The sequence below is a fragment of the Onthophagus taurus genome, chromosome 1 (assembly GCF_036711975.1).
Source record: "Onthophagus taurus isolate NC chromosome 1, IU_Otau_3.0, whole genome shotgun sequence".
Classification (NCBI taxonomy): Eukaryota; Metazoa; Arthropoda; class Insecta; order Coleoptera; family Scarabaeidae; genus Onthophagus; species Onthophagus taurus.
Genome location: NC_091966.1, coordinates 23,203,531 through 23,229,331, shown reverse-complemented (window position 1 = coordinate 23,229,331; position 25,801 = coordinate 23,203,531). Strand labels below are relative to the sequence as shown.

General features: G+C 33.3%; 1 protein-coding gene across 1 annotated transcript; it reads right to left on the bottom strand.

Moving 5' to 3' along the window:
* Positions 1-10,575: 10,575 nt before the first annotated feature.
* Positions 10,576-25,433, bottom strand: LOC111414368 (N-acetylneuraminate (7)9-O-acetyltransferase). Its single transcript, XM_023045688.2, has 3 exons — positions 24,959-25,433; positions 23,971-24,717; positions 10,576-12,148 (listed from the first exon to the last, which is right to left on the bottom strand). The coding sequence occupies exons 1-3, from the start codon at positions 25,180-25,182 to the stop codon at positions 10,735-10,737; spliced, it is 2,385 nt and encodes a 794-aa protein (XP_022901456.1). The 5' UTR covers positions 25,183-25,433; the 3' UTR covers positions 10,576-10,734.
* Positions 25,434-25,801: the final 368 nt, after the last annotated feature.

Below are 25,801 nucleotides of genomic sequence, written 5' to 3'. Positions count from 1 at the left end.
ATCTGCACATACGATAAACAATGACAATGAATATGTTTTATTGTCTACAGCCCTATTATTGGTAAAAAATGCAATGGGAAATTTAATCAGATGTCGGGCTTTAGTAGACTCCTGTTCACAATCAAATTTTATTACCACTGAACTTACATCTAAATTGAATTTACAAAAAACTAAGGTTTTAGCATCCATTAACGGAGTTAATCAATCGAACTTTAATGCAACCACTAGAACACAGACAGATATTTATTCATTAAACAAGCATTTTAACAAAAAATTGTCATTTTTAATAATTGATAAAATTACGGATAAGTTACCACAACAAAAAAATGATAAGGAGCGATTACAAATTCCTGAAAAATTACAACTCGCTGATCCTGATTTTCATAAACCCAACAGCGTAGATATTTTGCTAGGTGCTTCAGTTTTCTTTGAACTACTGTCAGTAGGACAAATCAAATTGAATGGAAATTGAGGATCCATAATCCAAAAACAAAACTGGGTTGGACAATAGCAGGGAATATCCCATTTTCGTTGAATTGTAACTCTTGTTTTCTGATCACTCGTAAAACCATTAATGAGAATACTGCATTATTGAAGTCTTTAGAAAGATTATGGGAAATCGAGGAATCACCGAAGGTTAACCATTTATCTCCTGAAGACTTGGAGGTTGAGAATCATTTTCGTAATACTTATCGAAGAGAGCCGGATGGTCGTTTTCAAGTTTCGTTGCCATTGAAGGACAATCCTCAAATTTTAGGTGAGTCCTATGATATTGCAAAGCGACGTTTAATCTCATTGGAAAACAAATTCGCAAAAAAATCTGAATTTAAGAAAGAGTAGGGGAAAGGGGGGTACATTGGGACATGGGGCACAATGGAACATTTTTAATTATGGTGCCATTACTTGCTGTTTTTACTTTTAATAAAGTGTACCAGAGGGCAATACCTTGCTTTAAATTCTCCAAACGTTTCACGCTGTTTTGTGACGTACGGAAATTTTTATTCAATTTTAAGTGTTTTATGGTAGTTGCTGTAAATGGTTGCATGAAAATTGGTAAGTGGATATTTTCTATATTTCAAGCAAATGGTTTAAAATCAATTAATCACTAAGAACACACAATATTGAGACTTATGTTCATGGTTTTATTTATTGTATAGACCTAACCTATTATTTTGCAAATGATCTTATGTTCAATACAGTCAGTGGGGGCGCTTTGGGACAAAAGGTAAGGAGCACATTGAGACTGTTCCAAATAAAATTTCTTGATATAATTAAGGAAAAAATGTTTCAGGACTCAGGACATAAAAAATGGTTCGTACGTACAAGAGAAAAACAGATCGTGCTTCCATATCTGAGGAAGACATTGTTGCTGCAGTTAGAGATGTTATTGATGGAAGGTTATCAATAAGAAATGCTGCAGCAACACATAATATCAAGAAATCTACCTTAGTCAACAGGTTGAGCAAAGTCAAAAAGCGGAAAGCAGAACAAAACAGAGTCTCTTGCTGCGCAACCGACTGAAGATGATGAATGAGAGGAAAATAATAAAAATAACAACTTGCCGCCTGAGACCACGAATCTTGCCACAGTAGAAAGTGATTCAAACGACCTATTTCATTGGCCATTTCAGTCGAAATATAGCACCCAACAAGTTTTTACCGCAAACCAGGAACAACAATTGTGCGAGTATCTAATGCAAAGTTCAAAAATAAATTACGGGCTGACGTATTCGCAAGCTCAGATACTAGCGTTTGAGTTTGCTCAAAAACTTTAACGAAACCAACGTGAAACAATTTTTCGATAATCTGAATCACCAGAAAATTTCTATAATCTTGATGGAACAGGGGTCACCACAGTCCTTCAGGCACCAAAAGTTATTGCTATGAGGTGAACTAAGCAGGTGGGGCAAGTAGTTTCAGCCGAGAGAGGAAAACTGGTAACCTTTTGTGCTATCATTAATGCCGTCGGAAAGACAGTACCACCGGTGTATGTCTTTCCAAGGGCTAAAAACAAGCCGGTATTTATGAAAAGTGCGCCTAATGGTAGCCTAGGATTATCCAACAAATCAGGATTCGGTTGGATGATTCCAAAGAAAATCGCATCCTCATATTACTAGATAACCACGAATCGCACACCAGTTTGGAGACAATAGTTTTTTGTAGGGACAATGGTATAATATTTGTAACATTTCCACCTCATTGTACACATCGTCTCCAACCTCTCGATGTGTGTTTATATGGACCCTTTAAAAGTTACTTGAAATCTGTTTTTAAGAGGATAACCTATTAGCAAAAACAACGAATACCATTTTATTCAGCCATCGTTTAAAATTTTTGTATGTATGTTACATCAAAATTTCTATTTATTTATATAGTTTTTAGTGATGCATTTAGTTTTTTCAAAAACTGTCGCGTAACGTTTCTAAAATTACGTTTTAAAAAATTTTTAAAAACGGAATGCATCACGAGGTAGTGGAATGTAAAGTAAATCATATTTAAAGAGTTCAATTTTTTTATTAAATGCAGCAAATTTAAATAAAATGGGTTTAAAACGTGTAGTCCGTTTTGATTGCTTGTGGAGTATAAATACGGCAACATCGCAAATATTGCTCCGTCCCAAACATTGCCCGAGACATAGTGGAGCTCGGTATTCTCAGTAACCGAGACGTCGGCGTAGTGTCTCCCAAGAAAAACAAACCTGAAGCGATTAATATTTTCGGATAGATCAAAAAATTTGTATATCATTAATTTAAATTTAAACATTTAATTTACGTAGAATGCAAAACAATGTCTAAATGTGGCAATACATTTTTAATAATGAGAATATTTGCACAATTATCTGATCATCTACTATTAGATTAATTATTAAAATAAATACAAAATAAAAATATAAAGAAGCACCAAAGGTATATTTTAAAATAAATAATACAATATAAATAATAAAAAAATATATTAACTCATAAAAAACTAAAAATTTTCTTAATAACAATTTTTAAATTTTTTCAAACATTTTCTGATATAAGGGTACTAAAATTTTACATCATCGTAAAGAGAAAAACAATCTCTATCAAATAAGCCTAACGAAAGGGTACATTGCCATTTAAAAAAATTCAAGTGTTATTCATTGCTCATTTGTTTTCTGAAATATAAACAATTGAATGCTGTCTTATTATGGCAAATAAAATATTAAACAACTTTTGTATAAAATGTTTTTTTATAAAGTCAACATTTACCGAGATATATACTATATTCCATAAATAATGGGCACCCTATATATGGTGTTTATATATGGGTCAGAAAATATATGGTGTTTCTGTAAGTGGTGGCATAATTTCAACCACATATACTGCTAGAGCAAAAATTATGACAACTAGTGTAAACATTTTTAATCTTTAAATACAGGTTGATTTATTAGCTCACCATCAAACTTTGACATATGATAGCTAATGCAATTACCAAAAAAAAAATGTTAATGAACATATATCCTATTTCAATTATTTACGAAATTATAACACTTTAAAGTTTTCTGCAGCGAATTTATTAATAGTCAGTAAAATCAAACATTCAACAAAAACAAAGTTGTCATTGTAATATATCAGTTCGGTGTAAGGTTTAATTATTACATACAAGAAGAAACTCAAAATGTACGCTTATAGCACTGAAGAGTATGCTGATATAATTTTCGTGTATTTTTTTTGCAATTGAAACGGTCGACAATCAGTATCAGAATATCAAGAAAGATTTCCACAGCGTCATTTGCCATATTATTCAGTTTTTAGCGATTCTTTCAGAAGACTTTGAGAAACAGGTAATCCTATTCGACCGCATGTAGTTAATGTAGCGGACGAAGAAGCTGTAATTAATGCTGTCATTGATAATCCTTCCATCAGCACTCGAAGAATAGCACACAACATACATGTAAGTCAACATTTTGCATGGCGCGTATTGAATCGACAAGTCCTTCATCCGTATCGTAAACAGAACGTTCAAGCTCTACAGCCAGGAGATAATCAGCAACGGTTAGCATTTTGTGAATGGTTATTGTAGTAACATGCCCAAAATAATGACTTCATTTCAAATGATCGCTGGACAGATGAATCATGTTTTACACGAGATGGTATAAATAATTACCATAATGAACATATCTGGGCATTACAAAATCTGCATGCGATTAGACCAAGGAAATTTCAACAACGTTTCAGCATCAACGTTTGGGGTGGATTATTTAACAACAATTTACTAGGTTTGCATGTACTTGATGGACGTTTGAACGCTGTAAACTACAGATTTTTTTGAACAACACACTTTTTGATTTACTTGAAGATATACCTCTTAATGTATGTAATTCAAAATATGTGGTACCAACACGATGATGCCCCCCTCATCGCGGAAGAGTAGTTGTCGAGTGGTTAAATCAATATTTTCCAAACAAGTAGATTGGTAATGGTCCATTTGCTTGGCCACCTAGATCCCCCGACCTTAATCCATTGGATTTCTACTTATTGGGTCATATGATACAAATTGTATATCAAGTGGAAATTAACACACGAAAACAGTCATTAAACAGAATACAAATGGCTGCTACTGGAACAAGAAATCAACCAGACATTTTTTTTGTGAAGCATGTATTCCTTCTTCAGAAGGACTCTATTTTGAACAATATTTGTAATATTTATGTGTTTTAAAAATAATGTAGCAGTTAATTATGGTATAAAAATGAAAACTTTAAAGTGTTATAATTTCGTAATTAATTAAAATAGGACATATGTTCATTAACATTTTTTTTTGTAATTGGATTAGCTATCATATGTCAAAGTTTGATGGTGAGCTGATAAATCATCCTGTATAAATCAATAAATGGCTAAGGTATAGATTATCTGTAATAATTTCATAGATTTGTCATATACAGATAAAATTTGGTATACTGTGCAATTTTATAATGAGGAATCTGATAAGATCGGCATCCACCAACATCTCTTTTCGTGAAAAAAAAAATTGTAACTAACAATTGATAATAATGAAATACTAGCAATAACAGCTATGTTCCAAAAAGCGGCCCCGACTCGTATTCAAATGCATTCAACTAAGAATAAAATCAACGTCGCTGATTGTCGGGGAATTACCCGACAATCGGACAGTCCTGGTCGTCATCGGCCTGGCGCGCCAGCCCGATCGAGTACACGTGGAGCGGTGTTGCCCCATTAAGCGTGTTCACGAGGGAATCTCGTTTCGAATTTTTCGCCAGCTAGGTAGGCCTCTTAACGATTGGCTTATTTCCCATCCCGGCAAACGGGTGTCCATTTAGGAAATCGCAGAATTAACCGGTCAAGCCTATTATAAAGCATTTACTTTGGATAATATTTGCTCGATTTAGAAAATGTGGCATAGTGCCATATAACAGAAATATTTTTTCGAGAGATGTTTTTGCGGCTGCATATGTTAATGACAACGCATCCTTAACAGTTCAAGAAGTTCGTGCAAATACACCCCATCAAGAAATGGAAAGAAACATTACGATGACAGCCAGCACTTCAGCACAAGTTTCTAGCTCGGCTTCAACGAATACGCCGTCAACAAGCAGCCGCCCTAGCTTGATAGAAGGGGTAATCACTCCTGAAAGTGTCCGACCGTTTCCTAAGGCACAAAGGAAAAAATCGACGAAGAAAGGGAGACAACCAGGAAAATCTAAAAACAAACAAAAAATAAAATCTAAAAACAAAAAATAATAGACAAAACCAAAGGAAAGAAAAAATTGTTTGATGAAGTAAAAAATACCCAGAAGTCAAGTAAAAGAAAGAATGTAGAAGACAGCGGTGATGTAGCGGATGATCATGTGATTTATGACGATAATGAGTCAGACAATATTAGTGAATTTAGCAAAGAAGCATCAGATGACGAATTTATGCAGCAGATTTTACCTCTATTAGACCCTGAAACCACGTTACCAAACATATTAGTTGGAGACTTTGTACTAGCAAAGTATTGTACAGGGTGTCCCAATTTCGATGTCCGCATAGGCTATCTCCGAAACTATAAGAGATAGAAAAAAAGTAGCTTACATGTCATGATCTCGTTTTTCGAGAAAATGCTAATGCCGAAAAAAACTCCGAACAGCTATCGTCTTTTGTTTTCGCCCTATCGGCAAAAACTGAAAATTTTGCGAAAACGACAATCGCGAATATCTCACTTATTATCAAAGATGGAGTATTATAAATAAAACATTATATGGGCAACTTTTTACGAAGAATTCAGTGGCGTAGATAGAATTTTTTTCCCATCTTTTATTTTCGAGATTTTAGAAGTAACTTTATTTTTTTAAATGGAAACCATAGTTGGCTATGACCTAAAATAATTTGTTATTTTCTTCTGATAACAAATATATATAGTTTGTGGGGTATATTTCTTATAGTTATTGAATAATTAACAAAAATTCATTTTATTCTATCTAAAACTAATGTATGTATTTAAAAGTTAATGTTGCTATGGTGATAACCATACATACTATGATGGAATATAATGTATCAATTTTTTTTGTTCTTTCTAAAATTATTGTATGTATTTAAAACTTAATGTTGTTATGGTGATAACCATACCATGATGGAAAACATTGGGTACGTTCAGCAGGTGTCAACAGTTGAATTAAATCAGTCAGCTAGTTGTATGAGCTTTAATACAGCGGAACGAAATCGGCTGAACAAGCAATTGAGAATAAGCAGTTCAGCATAACCTAAAACTATGGCCAACAATAATATTTTTGAAAATTTTGTGTTATTACAAGAGATAATGGATGATGATGTTGATTTTAAGGCTCATTGCATTTTATACAGTTCTGCCAGTTTTCAAAATTAAAGGGGAGAAACAAAAAATATTAATCCTAACCTAGAATTTCACAACCGCTGACAAACTAAGCGCAGATTACTTACGTTGAGATATTTACTAAACTGCTGCGTAACAGCGCTGACTTAGCATATCGTTCAGCCGCGCCTGCTAATATAGCAACTCAACAGTTGACACCGGCTGAACGTGCCCGTTGTTTCCAATTATTGCCAAAGGTTGTACCTAGTAGTATTTAAAAATTCACTAACAACTCTGGCATTATGTGCTGGTGCTCCGTCATATTGAAAATATATCATTTGAGACTTATTTAATGGCAAATTGTCGACCAAAGGCACGATGTGCTGCCTTGACATATTGGGGTATTACCTGAGTTTAAGTTTTTATGGTAGATACTATATGCCAACATTCTATTATCTAAAAGGGCACACCATACATTGAATCCCAACCTTCTTTGAACAGTCAGAGACTTCATTGGTCCAGATGACATTTTGAACAAACAGCAGATTATTTAATTTTTCTAAATATCATCTACAAAATTCTAATCTTAGATTGACATCTCCATCTTCACGTAAATAATGAATTAGCCCCGCTTTGTATGGTGTATACATATTTTTCTTTCATATTCGGGAGCAGCGGCTTTTGGGTCAGATGTCTTGTTCAATAGATTTAAGTTCCTTTAATATATTTTGAAACGATATGTTTAATATTCTGTCGATATTTTGTTGTATTTGGAAACAATAAAAATTGCACTTTCACTTGTTAGGGAGTTTTACCTATATGAAGTTTACTTGTGTGTTCACATGTGCCCCAGGGATGTCCCATTCTGCCCACATTGAGACATTTGCATGAAGTTTTTGAAAAATAAACAATTAAATTTGTATGAGCGAATTACCTTTTATAGACGTTGCATCCCAAAGCCAATGTCTAGAAATAAAGTTATTTCATTCAAAAATAAAGACTTCACATTGGAAAATGTTTCAAACGTCCCAATGTGCCCCCCTCTCCCCTACACTAAATTTATGTCTGATTACGAATCATTGGGTCACATGTCTGAAGTTGGAGCGGATGAATTGGGGAAATCGGATACTTCGAACGAAGTAGTAAATTACGTACCGCACCATTGTGTTCTTAAAATGTCTACTAAGTTGAGAGTAGTGTTTGACGCGTCCGCAAAGACATCCTCAGGATTTTCTCTAAACGATTTGCTCAGGGTTGGACCTGTGGTTCAAGACGATATCAATAATCTTGAGATTTTGACTATATAATTATGTGTTAACTGGGGATATTGCTAAAATGTACCGGCAGGTGAATATCCACCCAAAGCAAAGAAATTTGCAACGAATTTATGGCGTGACGATTCGAATGATACTATCAAAGATTTTACGTTGAATAGTTACTTATGGGACCGCTACAGCGTCTTATTTAAGTACGCGTTGTTTATATCAATTGGCAAGAGATAACGAGATTGCCTATCCTGACGCTGCTAGATCTATTGATCATGATTTTTATATGGATGACCTATTAACGGGTGCAAATTCTGAGCAAAAGGTGTTGCAATTAAAACAGGAAATTTCAGGCATTTTGAGTTTTCAGGCAAATTCGAATTACGAAAATTTAATTCTAATAGTTACAAGGTTAATAATAACACTGAGTTGAAAGATTTAAACTTGATTAAAGCAAAGATTTTGGGAATCGCGTGGGATTCTGTTAAAGATGAATTTAGAATTTCCGTTAATACAGGACGTTTCATGAAGTTCTCCCGGCACTAATGGAGCATGTTGTTTAGATGATTTGTAATAAAAAAGTTCATATGAACATATGTCCGATTCACTTCACTTATTGAGTTATATGAATTTGAAAATAATATTTAAAAATTATGGCGTTACGGCCCAGCGCGGGGCTCAAAGGGTAAGTGTGCTATGATTGCATTAGTAAAATAATGTACTTATTTACCTTACTATAGTAGAAACCACGAGAGCTGGCAGTGACAGATCGCTTAAAAATGGTATGAATCAAGATATGGACGTACGACTTAGATTATTTCACCACATACATATAAATGTAGGTTATGTTAGTAATGGAGGTTATATGTCAAACATTGTCAAAGATATTATTTAATGATTTTCCTTTCAAAGAAAACATTTTCGGCTTGTGAAAACACTAACAGATTCATGACAACGCTCACAAAACGTTTCGATTTGAGGTTATAATTATAGAGTGACATCCCTTAGAAGAACAGACGTACTTTTTCGACGTGGCCATTTGAATTGTACAGCAGACATATTAAACTAATGCTATCTCTTTCCAACACACATTACTCTCTAGCGATTTGTGAACTACGTATGGCATTTGTAAGAGCGGAAAATGATGATTTACTGCCAGCTCTCGTGGCGTCTTCTATATCAAATTTGACAAGCTTACCGTTTAATCTAAAATTATTTGAGTTTTATTTGCGTACAATGCCGTTTAAGTTTACGACTGTTTGTATGCTGATATGGTTTTTGTACTAGGAACTTGTGATGGAAACGCTACTGCAGCTTCAATTGAATATCGACGACGTTTTCCAAATCGGCGTGTTCCATCGCCGAAGACTTTTAGTAGTACCTTCCAAGCTCTCCGAGAAACTGGTTTACTTCCGAACAAGATGTGACAAGACGCCAACGCGTGATCGCGGCTTGGCACATGCGCATACGTTCACAGGCGCTGATGAAGATATTCCAGACATGTTTCAGACACATTTGTTGCGAAATGTTTCAAATGAAATGTTTCTGCTACATATTTTAATGATATTTCATAAATATTTCTATTGATACATATCTTTAGATACGTTTCGTAAAAATCGTATCTGTCACGTATATGAAACGTAGTTCTAAGATGTTTCATTTAATTCACTGTACGTTAAAATTGAAATGTTTCACAGATGTTTCTTGTTTACTTGGGTGGCACTCCGACATTCATCGATACCGAACAGCTGAGACTTTGGCCAATCCTCATATATTGAGATCTCTCGTCCTACATTAATTTCAAAGGTTTCCTCTCACCCCATAAATATCGAGCTTACGCAACAAAAAAACTGTGGTCAACCGTGTCAAAGGCTTTAGCTAGATCCAAAAAAACAGCTAGGCAAGGCCTTGATTTCTCAAAACTATTTTTAACTTTTGTTGTAAGTTCCGCAATGACATCACTTGTTGATCACAATGTTGATCACTTGTTGATTACAATGTTATTTGTTCTTTTTTATTTCTGATAAGCAGGACGTCTGCAATCGTGATCACAGCAATGCACTATTTTTTTAAAATGAGAGACTAAGTTGCTATGTACTCCAGCAATGAGCGACGATTTCAGGCTGCAAAAATTGTATGGTTTGCTCAAAATTATGAATAAAAATCGATCAATGCAAAACATTGACTCTTTCATATGAATACATTTTTATGGGAAACAGGTCTAGGAGCTACTAAAACAAGCCTGGCGAAACAAAGAATGGCAAATAAGGATGTATTGCTGGCTATATTTTTGGAATATTTTGAACTACGCTGGAATGTGTGATGGATATTTAATATGTAGTATTGTGAATATTACAGTAGGAATTTATAAAATTCTTAAATTTTAATGACTGTCTTATTGATACAGTTTTTTTAGTACTGTACTTGCTTGGTATATGTGTAATGTGTATACCAAAAGGCGCACACATCCGTCGAGTGGTGATGATCACTACCTTTTTTAATTTAAATATTCTATGTATTCAAAAAAGAAAATATATTTACAAAGAAATATAACAACCATTTCTACAAATTCCAATTTTATATAAAGTACAAATTTAGCATAAACAACTTTTATGGTTCATTATGTTCTTATAAAAAATATATAACTTAATAAAAGAAATTAATAATCACCCACATTAAAACATCCCATCGTGAATACCAATTGGTACTAAAATCGCTAAAAACAATACAAAGTTTCTTAAAACTAGCTTCCATTCAGATGGTACAGCATAAGGTAACAATATCTTTGTAATGCGATGTATTTCATGTGAGGCGCATACGAAAATAAAAGATGTTACGATGATATTTAATACAGGATAACCAGGGATTAACACTAAAACGCCATGAGTATCCGCTGCTAACCATATGTGATACTGGCTGATAAAAAGTTCCAATGATATATTACCAAACCAAGCAAATAGGCTTGAATATTTTGTACGAAGTACCCCTGAAATGTTTCTCAAAAAAATATAGCTTACAATCGGTAAGAAAACTATGTAGGAATGAATTTCTGAACAATCAAGTTCATTACGGCACAGAAAAGTAAATGTTATATACGAGCCTAAACCAATTAAACCAGCCAAAGTTGTACTTAAAGCTAAACCTCGCGAAAACAAATTGTTATGGTTATTATCGTCATATATATTGTAACGTTGCGCTAAATATAAAATAACAGCAAACAACATCCCGTAAATGGTTGAATACCGATCTAATTTCCATCGCGACCACCATTCGTGAATGTCGTCATCTGTGGTGACAAAAAGCGCTTTCCATGGACGAGTTACAAACACTTTTTCAAAGAAAACTTCCGATAAAAACAAAATGGTTATTACGCTAAATAACGTAATGAATTTAATGACTAAATAAAAGTAATGAATTTTATTATTTTCGGAACTTTGGGCCGTTATGTGAGGTGGTAATGCTAAAACTATGTAAATCATTAAATACCAAAATGACATTAACGGAACGAGATGGTAAAATTGATAAGGTCGATTCATGCATAAACATAATGTAACTGTCATAAAGTTTAGTTCGAATAATGTACGGAAGAAATGTACGATTCCGATGTCGGCGCGTTGCCACACATAGCAAAATTGTTGATATGCTAAAATGAAAATATAAGCCGACATTAAAACTTTAATGTGCATATTTATAGGTAAGATACGACGAGCGCCCGTTACGTTATAAACCAAAATAACCAACTGCATCCAACCTTTCCACTCATTGACCTGATCGCGATGTAAAACTTTCGTTATTTTACTATCTTCAGTAAAAAATAAACCTAATGTAAATACATAACCTATCGGTAACCAAAAACTAAACTCGGAATAGTATTTATTTTCCTTCATAAAGAAATTAGTTCGATCACAAACTATAAAATAAGCCATTATTATCGCCATCGTAGCTAATGATTTAAACAAATTGTAGTAATCGTTTACATCAGGAGGTATACTGGTTTCTGACTCAGCCAAAAGTGTGTATTCTTGAATTGGACGTCCTCGTACTTCACGTAACCATCGATATATATGCATTAATATCGCTATTATTACACTGAAACGAAAAAAAAAACAAATTGTTAGATCAAATAACGTAACATAAACTAATTAATAACTATCAAGAATCTTTAATCTATCCAGATACAATCTCAACAAATCGTTTAAGATAAATCTCAACCCAGGTAATTTCATTTTAAACATCAATTAAAAACATTCTAAACGTTATTTCCTTTTGTCTGATATACCCACTAATTATTTTTTTATCAGAAACTTAATCACATATTCCTTATACAGGGTGCGGCACGGGAACCAAATGGTTTTAGAATAATTAAAAAATTTTTAGATTTTGCTGTTGACGAAATGTATTTGTAAAAAAATGATTAAAAAATTTATTTTTAGCTTTATTCTAAAACAATAAGAAATAGACCTGTCAAACTCTATATTTTTGTAATCAGAAAAAGATAACGAATGTAATAAGCGAATAATCAGTGGTTGTTTTCATTTAAAAAAACGAAAATTGTCGTAAAATCTCAAAATCTAAAACCGAAAAAATATGACATCAAATTCTCTATAAAAAAGTCTCCATATAATGTCTTACTTATAATACTCCACCTATAATAATAACCAAGATAATTGCACTTGCTGGTTTTACGATAGTTTCAATTTTGGCCTCTAGGAAAAAAACAAAAAATGATAGCGCTTTGAGGTTTTCGACATTGGAATTTATTTAAACAAAAAGATCGAGACATGTAAGCTACTTTTTTTCTAACTCTTATAGTTTCCGAGGTAGCCTATTCGGACATCGAATTTGAACCACCCTGTACATAGGATTTCATTATTATTCACTTTCGGAAAATTAAATTTGGCATATGATGACCATTTTCATCGATACATTGTTGAAGAAGATTGTTCTTCAATCTTTCCAACAAGTCTCTATTGGTTTGGGTTATTTGCTGACGTATGGCCTCTTTCAACTCAATCAATGTACGGGGCTTGTCCTTGTAAACATGTTCTTTCAGGCACCCCCGTAGAAAAAAGTCACATGTGGACATGTCGAATGTTCCTATCGCGCACCAAACTGAAACCTTAGGGCTAAGCAGTGGTTTCTCATGGAGGTGTCAAAATCCGTCTTACAGTGCGATTACTGATTCTAAGTGCAGCAGAATGTTTGCGAGCAGAGTGACTTGGGCTTCTCAATATCGCTTGTCTGACACTTTCAACGTTCTCGTTTCGCGGAAACCACAAGATGAGGCAGGCTAAACTTAAAAGATGAGGTTTAAGGTTCCTGTCGAGGATTTTTCCAAACCAGTCTAGCTAGACCATCAAGAACCACTCACAGGGGCTCATCATCCGCAAGATAGTAAGAAACATCCGCTCACAGTCGAAGACAGAGAAAGAACAAGAGACTTTTGCTCGCGTCTTCATTTTCGATGATACGAAGGCAGTCGAATGGTTGAAAAGGAATAAAGATATCTGCTTCCTCTTGTGTTCCATAAAAAAACTTACGTGAATAGATTAAATAATCCTAAAAATTGTGATATGGTAGTTGAGGCGGAGCAGTGAGACACTAAGGTGTTTTCACTTCTGGAGAGAGATAATATTCGTTAAGCTTGATGCTTATCCTAAAATACCGTCTTCATCACTCGACAAAATGATAGATTCATAAGCAGATGATGATTTATTCTTAGTTAATGTGTGAAGATGATTTAATGCAACCTATCATAACAAAACATCAAACCACACGTTGTATCTTTAATCACACGTATACGATATCACGCTGACTTTAGTTTAACCTTCCGTGGAATGACAGCAAAAAGCACGACAACTGGATGAATGTTATCATATTAAAATTCATTTAATCTATCGAGTCTCAACTGTATACAGTATACATTGTGTCTTATAGCAGTACTTATTTACTGTCCTGGGATACTGAATATATCCAAGACAACGTGAAACCTGATTTGCAAAAACACAAGGCTTTAATAGGTCTCGTATTCTTCCGCTGGCAGAAGACGAGGTATTGTATGCAAAAGATTACATATTGCTACTAGAAAGTTAGACACTACTAATGGAAGATTAGGTAGTGCTTGCAAAAGGTTACATACATGCTAGTAAAAAACTTCTAGTCTTCTACCAGACTAGTATTACTTTGTAGTTTAATGTTTGTCCAGGCTTTGTAAAATCTAATAAACAGCATATTACAAGTGAGACAAAATCTACCCTGCTTGAAGTTTATCTTCGAAGTCGGTCGGCTAAAGTATCACACAAAATATTAGGGCGGCCGACGTCTTCGAAGTCGGCCGAGATTATTTCGTTCAAGAGACTGCAGCTTCATACCATGTTAACACAAAACAAGATAGTTTCTATAGATGATTGTCATTTTTCTGACAGTTTTTCAGTGTACAGGGTGGGCAAATTTGGGTGTTATTATAGGCTATCTCAGAAACTATAAGAGATACGAAAAAAGTAAGTGCCATGTCCCGGTCTCTTTTTTCGAGACTAATTCAATCCCGCAAACATCAAACCTCTATCTTCTTTTGTTTTTAAGTTATAGCCAAAAAGTCAAATTTTCGTGATTTCAAAAAATGCTCATATTTCGTTTATTTTTCAAATTATAGGAATGGGGTTGATACGATCTTAAGACACTTTTTTAAGTGGAATATACTGCCGTTGAAACGTTTTAAATATACTTGATGATTTTTGAGATACAACACAAAGTTGTGTTTTTTTAAATACAAACTATACTTGATTATGATGTTAAAGAAAAGAGTATATTTTAAGCTTTCCAATGATGTATCGCATGTATGGTGTATTTGCAGAAAATAAGCGTTAATTTTCAATTCGAAAATAGTAAGCGCTAATGTTCAAAATTTTGATTATAGTAGGCGGGTCCGGACAGTAAATACTACCTAGTGGCTATAATATATGGTTTTGCACGAATATGACAGAATAAAGTTGGTATTGTACCACTATTCAGGATAAGTTGGTTTTGTACCAACGAATAAAAACTTTGAATAGTTAATTTAAATTTCTAGGCATCTTATCCCTGACTTTGTTCACTAATAAAAAATGATTAGCATTTAAAGTTTGTTTATTAAAAATACAAGAAATGTATTAATTAATGTAATATGGACAACTTCAGGAACTAAAGAGTCATAAACTGTCATCTTCTTCTACTCAACTTACTGGTTGTAAGATTAGAACAATGATAACTGATCGGTATCAATGAATGAAATCTTCGGTAGTATTTTCCCAGTTTTCCCCAAACATAAGATTGCATAAGATGTAGAAGTTTTTTGATATCAGCAATCTTTTCTTTTGAAATTGGGTGAGATAGAGGAAAATTAGGAATCATAAACTGGGAGCGGACTTTCCATTGAAACACCGTTTGAATGGGGATATGAAGACTTATGTATCATCTTCAAAGCGGACTCCAATATATTCTATATTTAATTTTATCGTTTTATTTAAAGATAATGCGGAACTTCTTAAACGGGAAACTCGTTTCGCAAAATTCATGAATGAAATGACAAGTAAACTCACGTTGCTATAGTAACTAAGTAGTATTTAGCGTTTTCCTCCCCTACTATAATTAAAAATTTGAATTTTAATCTTTAATATTTTAAAAATTGAAAAATAACGCTTATTTTCCGCAGAAACATCATGCGTGCGATACATCATTGGAAAGCTAAAAATATGCTCTTTTCAGTAATATCATAATAAAGTATAGTTTGTATTTAAAAAAATACAACTTTATGTTATATCTCAAAAATTATCAGCTATGTTAAAAATTTTTCAACGGCAGTATATTCTACTCAAAAAAGTGTCTTAAGAATGCATTAACCCCATTTCTCTAATTTGAAAAATAAACGAAATATGAGCATTTTTTGAAATCACTAGAATTTGACTTTTTGGCTATAACTTAAAAACAAAAGAAGATAGAGATTTGGTCTTTACGGGATTGGATTAGTCTCGGAAAAAGAGACCGGGACATGGCACCTACTTTTTTTTGTATCTCTTATAGTTTCTGAGATAGCCTATAATAACACCCAAATTTGCCCACCATGTACATGGTGTCTTATTGGCCGCCCCAAGTGTTATTCGTGATACTACTAACGATTTTTTTTTAATTATTGAGCCCGTAGTTCGAAGATTATTAACCCAGCGCAAGATTGTATCACGTCATTATGGAATTGTTATGTGTGTTATTATGGTAACAGAGACAGTTTCCGCTCGAATAGACTGCCTAAGTCTGACGTCACAGAGGTGGGCGGAGCTTATACCAACTCCAAACAATAGACTGCCTAAGTCTGACGTCACAGAGATGGGCGGAGCTTATAACGACTCCAAACAATTTCGTTGCTCACGATAAACCGCCAAAAAATGTCATTTAAAATGTCACGTTTAGTTTATTTTATTTTAACACTAAATGAAAAGTTGCATATGGCAGTTTACCGTTAGCAACACAGTTAGCAACGAAAATGTTTGGAGTCAGTATAAGCTCCGCCCATTACTGTGACGTCAAAGCTTAGGTTGTCTATTTCGTTGCTAACGATCAATAGCCAAAAAATGTCATTTGAAATGTCATCACTTAGTTTATTTTATTTTAACACAAATGAAAAATTGCATATGGTGATTTACCGTTAGCAACACAGTTAGCAACGAAAATGTTTGGAGTCGGTATAAGCTCCGCCCATCTCTATGATGTCAAGGCTTAGGTTGTCTATTTTAAGTTGATTTGGAAAAGGTCTTAATTGTAGATATTAAATAAATAACAACATGGGTCTACTTGAATCTAGTTTGCGCGTATTTTGGTGTAGATTTAAAAATAAAATGGTGACGCCGGTTTCAGTTAGGACACGGAGGTATTATTACTTATTCCTGTTATTATTACTATTGAACATTTATTACATAAGCTTGTATAAAAATTACTAAACTACACATATCTGGAGCAAGCTATGACGTGACGCAATTATTGTTATGTGCGTTGCCATGGTAACGGAGACAGTTTAAGCAAAGGTAGTTGCTAGCATTATTAGTTAAATATCATTTAACGCAAACAAAAGAGTTATTATTTTAACAATGGTTGATTTTTCAGATCGTACGAGAACTCAACATGAAGTATGTGTTTTATTTAAGCAAACATATCCAAATCGACAACCAATTAGTCAATCGGTTATTAGTAAAACTTTAAAACGTTTTAAGGAGACGGGTCATGTAAAGGATACTCCAAAATGCGGTCGGCCGAATGTTGCAACTAATGAAGATATAATGAGGCAAGGTGTGTTAGAAGAAATAACAGATAATACACATACCTCGATTCGTCAACTAGCCTTAAATTTCGATGTCAGTACAGAATATATTCAAAACATTTTGAAAAAGGAGAAACAACATCCCTATAAACCGGCTTTACTGCAACAGTGATCAGAAAATGATTTTGATAGACGTGTATAATTTTGTGAACGAATGATGAGGCGAATTAACGATGATCCGAACTTCGTTAACAACATAATATTTTCTGACGAAGCCACATTTTATTTGAATGGAAAAGTGAATGGACACAATTGTCGATACTGGTCTGCTGAGAACCCTCGCTGAGAAACGCCGCAGAAAATAAATTTGTGGGCAGGTATTTGTAGAGATCGAATTATCGGCCCGTTTGTAATCTATGGAAATCTTACTGGTGATCGTTATCTGGAATTATTGCAGGAACAAATAACCTGTAGATGACTCTAAATGACCTGTAGAGATCTTTTTCCGAACGAAAACAATCTCTGGTTCCAACAAGATGGGGCACCACCTCACTATCATCTAAATGTACGCAGGCTTTTAGATGAAGTATTTTTGAATTATTGGATAGGCCATAGGGGTCCTGTAGAATGGCCACCACGATCTCCAGACTTGACACCAGGCGACATAACACACATAACAATCCCATAATGACGTCATAATTTGATTGTCGCTACGTCAAATCTTTTTAAATAAAAGTTTCAATATCTCGAAAACTATGCAGTTTAAAGCATTAAAACTTTATGGCATTTTGGAACAGCTTGTCAAATGGAATCCAAAAACCTTAAAATATACAGGTGTTCCCTTTAAAAAACACACTCACCATGTCGTAACTCAGACTGCCGTCATCATTTTTATTTTATTTCTACGCCAAGATATGCGGAAAATAGTTTCAAGTAACTTTTATTTAAAACTTTTTTTAATATAAGTTGAAGTTTAGGCTGTAGAACCATTATTCCATACTTTTTGTACAGCCTGTATAAACAAAAGGATAACACAGATCTGCAAAAAAGGGGTGTTGATTGTTGTTGGATGGCTGACAATCATTTACGAAGTAATTTTCTGTGTGGAATCAGAATCCGAGCTCAGAATTAGACCATCACGTCAGGATTTTGAGATATTTGAGGTTATGTACAAGAAAAATAGCTTTTTTGGCTACTTTTGAAGTTATGTGTGAGACGCACAATATTATTTTACTGTACTCTCCAAAATGTGCTCCAAAATCGAATGGGTCTATACGATTTTTGCATTATAAGTTATGGCCATTTTAAAATGACGTAATGAGTTGGAACCCAGCATACGGACCAGTACTGTCAGATGTCAGTGACACGCCAGTTCGAATTTTGTATTGTATTTAACTTTTATGGAATATCTTTTGCTTGTGTTCCATAAATCTTCCGCCAGATCGCCTCTTGTGTTGAGCATGTGCCTCATGACGTTGAAGTGACCAGCAGTAGTCGGCTACCATTTCTTTTATATCCTGATGGAAACGCCAGCCTTGCTCTTCGCTAACATCATCTAAATTGTCAGGCATCCAATGTAAATGACAATGCAAATAGAGCAAGTTCACGTTCCTGTTACCACCTATTTTTTTGAAAACTTTTAGCATACGCGACTAGCATCTTATAATTAGCAACTTGATTATTGCCTAAGAAACCATTTACAACTTATTTGAAGCGAGTCCAAGCATCTTTCATCCGAAATCATCACATTTTCAAAATCAGTAGTTTTCATCAATTCTCGAATCTGTGGCCCAACGAATATCTGTTCTTTTATTTTGTCATCACTCAAGTTAGGATATTTATCTACAAGTTACTTAAAGAAGCAGAATTTTTATTAAGCTCCTTCACGAACTGCTTCATTATTTCTAATTTGATATGAAGTAGGGGTAGTAAGATCTTTTTCGCAATAATCATTGAATCTTTTTGAGAATGTTTGTGTCCCCTGCTTCGAGGCAAGTACGAATAGGCCAATTCTTTTAACATAGTACTGTTCCCTATCTCTGCTAACCCTTAAACGTATAAAATAATACATGGGTATTTTGTAAAACCCGACTATTGTCCAAGGAGCATGCAAGTAATTTTCAAATCTCCACATATACTCTATTCGTACTGTTTATGTTTAATAGCTTCAAGAATAGTTTTAACATTATCGTATGATTCTTTTGAGGAATGAGCAATAAGCAAGGAAGCGTATTCATTATTATTCATCAAACAACCTCCAATTGGCAGGATCATATAACAGTACACATTTTTGCATGAGGACACTGACATCATTACATAGCTACCACCTTCAGAGAAGAACTCAATAAATGACTTCTCTCAATGTCAATACCAAGAGAAGGTAGTTGCAGAAGCAAGGAGATTTCTCTCTTTTAGTCATGAACCAAGCAGTTCAGATTTATCTTTAAGTAAACCTAAATCCCTGACCAAATCATTTAGTGCAGCCTGATCATACAGAAACGGCAGAAAATTTGAATCTTCATAATGAAGTAAGTCAAAATGTCATCAGATTCTCGAAGTTCTCTAATGTAACAGCCGATATCGTCATCGACGTGAAAACAATTCATGAAAAACAGTTAGAAAAGTCTTCATGTGTCGTTTTATATAAAGTACTGTCTACATGTTCCAAAGAAGAGGCGTCCTCGCTGCCTTTTTGGCCAGCTTTTTCATTACCCTCAATGTCTTTGTGACCTGGAACCACTATATAGAACCAAGGAAGATGTTTAACATAAATCTAATTCGCTATGCAAACTTAGTACTTTGGTTTAGAATCTTTGGATCAGATTGTATTTGTCTTGCAGATACAAACTAAGAAGTGAGTTGAGATACAGCATAACTCCGAGAAATAGCGCGAGAAGAAATGCGCGAGAAATGACGTATTATTATCGTATGTTGTTTGAATCTTTTCATAAATCATATGTATAGCTTTCCAATTAACTTAATAAACAGTTGTTACATTTTTTTTTATTTGGTATAAGGATACTAAGATTTGATGTCATGAAAAAGAGGAAAATATCTCTATCAAACGAGCCTAACGAAAGGGTACATTACCATTTAGAAAAATTCAAATGTTATTCGTTACTCATTTGTTTTCTAAAATAAAAACAATTGAATGAAACAATCGATATCTACTGAGATATACAGACTGTTTCTGTAAGTCGTAACATAATTTTAATCACAAATACTAGTGTTAAAATGATGACGATTCGTATAAAAATTAAACATTAATGGGTTTACACCAAACATTTTTACATGAATCGTCATCATTCTAACTGCAATATTTGTGATTAAAATTATGCCACGACTTACACGCTGTATACGAGCCCTAACATATAAGTAAAAAGCTATTAACGAGTTACACCACGAATCTGACAACGACCTTATCGCTTGTAAAGTCTTTCTTTTGCCAAAATTGCTGCTCTAACAAGTCGTGCACGATATCATTTCTTCATAGCCGCAATTATGCCTTGATCAAGAGGTTGCAGTGCACTTGTTGTGTTAGCCAGAAAATAAACAACCTTAACATTGCGCAAATCAATTCCCATAACGTTATGTGCTGAACTATTGTCCATTGTTAACAACCCTTTTCTGTTTAGAGCTGCCACGTTGCGTTGCGTTACAGAAGTTACCCAGGCATTTTTCTGAGCGATATAATGGCATGGCAAATGGGAACGACCAAATTTATTTAAACATCTTGGGTTTTTTGATTTTCCTACTATCCATAGTTTTAATTTTTCACTTCCATCAGCATTGTGGCATAAAACTGCTGTTATTCTTTCTTTGCTTTTAGTGCCCCCATAACATTGTTTCAATTTAAAATCCAAACTACGGTTTGACATTAGATTAAAAAAATACCAGTCTTATCAATATTAAAAACATCTTGATACATCTTGGCTTCAACCCAAAACGTTCGCGAAGCAAGTAAGTCGTAACTCGTCCACTTCCAAATTATTGCCACAATAAAACAATACGTGAAAAAGCAGACGAACTTAATATTCCTAAAAGCACAACGTGGAAAGTAATTAAATATTATGGACAAACTGAGCAAATTTAAAAAAAAAGGGTAAAAGTTCAGGTCGTCCAAAGTTAGTTTCTGATAGAAATAAAAGAATACTTGTAAAAATCTGCAAAAAAGGACGAAGAAATATTTTTTGACAAGTTACCACTGAATGGAATAATGAAACTGGATTAAATATATCAAGGGAATGCTGTCACAAATGGATTCTTAAAAGTGGATTAAAGTATTACGAGATTTACTTACAAGCAATAATTAAAAAATATCGCTTTTAGAAAATTGTTGTTTTATAAGCAAAAGAAAAACCACTGTTAAAACACAGAAAAACAACAGAAAACCAGGCTCACATGGGCAAAATCTAAACTGTCTTGGTCAGCAGAAGACTTTTCCAGGATAATATTCAGCGATGAATCGAAATTTGCAATAAACATGAGGCATTTTATAAAGATTGTTTAAAACGTTGTGTAAAATTTCCGAAGGGAGTAATCATTTGGGGCTGTATGACAGCCTCACGATAAGGCTGCTTTGAATTTATTGATGGCACCGTGAACACCGCAAAATATCAACAAATACTACAAAACAGCATACTACCAAGTATCGTGCAGTTAAATATTGGCGAAAATTACATATTTCAGCAGGATGGAGCGGCTTGTCATACGGCCAAAACTACAAAAAAGTGGTTGGCGATCAAAATATTAATGTTCTGTATTGGCCTACCAACAGTCCAGATCTGAATGTAATTGAAACAGTGTGGCACAAAATGAAACAAACGTTGAGGAACAACCCACAACGGACATTGCCAGAACTTAAAGCCAAAATAAAGCAAATTTGGGATGGATTTACTCCTGAACAGTGTAGAACCTTAGTGAATTCAATGCCCGAATTCAAGCGGTTATAAAATCTAAGGGCGAAGTTACTCCATATTAGAAATATAAATCGTGCAATGTCCCAATATTTAGTTGTCAGGCAAAATTTACATTTTTCTAGTTTAATTAGAAGTAATAGGATATATATTTTGTTTTTGTGTTGTTCATAAGATAAAATTGTTGTTTATTGTCTAATTAAATGATATTAATTTGAAAAATGTATTAAAACAAAATAATCTGTTTAATTGTTGTTAATTACATATAAATTCTATTATGTCCCAATATATAGTTGTTAGGGCTCATACTACATTCCATACGTAATGGACACATGTACAGGTGTTCCTAAATTGATGTGAAAGATTTCAAAGGGTGATTTTTCAGCAAAAATAAAGGGGGCTCTTTCATATAACTTTTTGTTGAAAACTACTTCCACGCCAAGATAGAAACAAATTGTTTTATTTAATAAATCCACTATGGAGGAATTTAGAAGAATGAAATATGGCAGATAACTGTTACTAATAAAATGACACCTTTTGACGATTTTTGTAACTCTAAAATGTTATTACAAGGGAGTGAAAAAATCAATCCCTACAACACTTTGCATCAGAACTTTTTAATGTGTCTACATTTTTCTATTTAAAAACTTGATTTAAATCATGATTCAATCTGTAACTTAATTGTCTTTTAATATTTTCACCTAAAATTGTTAGTTTGACCAAAAAAAGATAAAATAATACTCAGACCCAATTAACATAAATTCACAGATTGGTTATTGCCTAAGAATTAAACGTAAGCTATTCCGCATTTAGGATTTTAAAAGAACAACTGTTGTATCCTTATCATTTGCAACGAGTTCAAGCGCTCTTACCGCGAGAAACATCGTCAAGAAGCTAAGGCAACTCCTCTTCGAGAAAATAACAGTATCCGTCTCCATTTGATCTCATTGGAAGAAAATATGGTCCAATTAAATAATTGTTAATGACCCCAAGCCACACATTTAATGAAAGGTGGTGAATCTTGGATTCCACAATTTTATGTGGATTTTCTTTAGCCCATATATGATTGTTATGGAAATTTCGAATCTAATTATCGTCAGTAAACAAAATACCACATAAAAACTGCGTGGCAACAAAATAATAATCAATCTGTGAATTTATATCAAATGGGTCTGAGTATTATTTTATTTTTTTATGGTTAAATTTACAATTTTAGAAATATTAAGAGACAAAAAAGTTGCAGATTGAATCCCTCTATTTAAATCAAATTTTTAAATGAAGAAATGTAGACGCATTAATATGTTCTGATGTAAAGTATTGCAGGTATTGTAGTATTGTAATTTCATTCTTCTAAATTCCTCCATAGTGGATTTATTAAATAAAAACCATTTTTTCCCCTAACATTACAGGGCTGTAAGTTGGAGGAGAAGGAGTCTAACTTAATGTTTGCTGAAAGATCATCCCTTGAAATCTTTCACATCAATTTAGAAACATCCCCTATATGGATATGTCATACATATTCATGTAATTTTGGACCCTGTATCCCCTATATATGTGCTATTCAATTTATAACTAACTTTTTATTTCCTTTTTATTCAAGTGACTTATTTATATTATACTAAGTATTGTTAAATCTAAGCTTCTATTATGTAATTTAATGCCTATATTATTGTAACTAAAAGTTTTAAAGAATTTTAAGAAAAACATACCATACTCCCAAGATGGAAAATGTTACAATTTGCAGAGTGGTATAAGATTCAGTTGAACTACAACAAGTCCCATCATTAAAATTCATATAATCATTACAATACATATTCAATAAAATTTGAACATTATGTTGTAATGGTTTTGCAGCCAAATGAACACCATCAGGACTTTCCAACGTCATTCCTTGTCCAACTAATTTTGCACTCCACCACAATTGTACTTGTGAATGTGTGAAGACCTCAATAGCTGCACCATTATACAAATCAATATATTCATTCATCACACCATGATATACTCCAGTTAATTTTTCCTCAGCAACAGGTTCTTGTAATGACCATAGGACAGTAGTTTTTTTCTGGCTTAAGTTATCAACGGGTTGAACCAAACGTGTCAAATTGGAAGCATACTCTTTAACAGCAAGTTGGGAACCATTACCTTTATGTATTGACCAAAGACCACAACCAGCTATAATAACAGATGGTGGTTTAGGATCATTTTGCCACCTTTTAAACTCATCAACCATAACTTTCGAAACATCTTTACTCCAAACATAATCAACTTTAATCTTTAAGGTATCATCTATGTGTGTGGCATCTTTTGAGGGTTCTCCAGCTTCTGTAGTGGCATCATATTGTTTTATATGATCAATAAGTCCATCATATAATGATTTAATTCTTGAATCACCAATGAATACAAAATGGGTGTCTTTTCCATAATAAGCAAGGTATCTTAAACAACGCCTTGTATCTCTAATTACAAAAAAAATAATTGGAATAAGTGAGGACTTTAATAATTAAAATAGTAAAAAGAATAATTTTACTTCAATATTTTTAATTTACAACTTTATTTTTTCAAATAAATGTTGATTATATGGAGTAAATAATAATTAATGGTGTTCAAAGAGTACTGTATAAACAGTTATGAATTTAGGAACATTAAATAAATAAATTTTTAAGTAAAATTATTCTTATCATTTTAATAATAGCTTACATTTTGGTGTAATGATGTAGCATACATCCATAAGGTTGCCATTCTTGATCACCTTTATATCTTCCATCAGATAATAACCACACACAGGAATTTGAACCATATTTAAGATGTAAAAATTCGTGATAACATGCAAAGGTGATAACTAGCACCACAGCTAATCGTTTAGCGTTTACAGCGTTAATCTGCTGGATTAATCTCTCGATACTGGACCTTTCGTTAACCATAATCGAACCATAACATCGTTATGCTTCTCTAAACTTAGAAAAACACCTACTTGCCGCATAACCTAACTTTTCAATAGGAAGATTTTAGAATATCCAGGAAAAATAGTACACACACAAGTTTTGTGAACAAATTCATAATTTGTGTACACGACAAAAAATAGAATTTGTATGGAGTCAACAAATATTAACTAAGAGATAAAATAGGCGTAATAGTTCAATATTTGATTCTCACCAGCAATGACAGCTTTCAAAATATCAACCATTTATCTAAGAAAATAGACAAATCCAACAATATTTTTTGATGTGAACATCTCTTTCTAATATCCTGGAAGTTTTCTGATACGAACATCTCTTTCTAATTTATGAACAACTTTTTAAAAACCATTTCATTTTTATCATTTTTCTTAACTTCTAAAAATTAAAAATAAAATATTTTTTGTAAACAATTGCTCTTCAAAAATTAATTAATGTAATTGAAAATCTTAATCTAATAATAAAATTTAAACATGCTAAATAAACATATCCAGCTTTGTATTTTAATATTAAAACCAAATAAAGAATTATTAAAACTAAATATATTATCTTTTTTATAATAAATAGAACCGTTTAACCGAAATAA

Coding starts and splice junctions, on each gene's coding strand:
- LOC111414368 (XM_023045688.2), bottom strand. CDS start 25,182: ATGGTTAACGAAAGGTCCAGTATCGAGAGATTAATCCAGCAGATTAAC. Junction 24,718..24,958: donor CTACATCATTACACCAAAAT/GTAAGCTATTAT, acceptor TTTTGTAATTAG/AGATACAAGGCGTTGTTTAA. Junction 12,149..23,970: donor TTTTCCATCTTGGGAGTATG/GTATGTTTTTCT, acceptor TTTTCGTTTCAG/TGTAATAATAGCGATATTAA.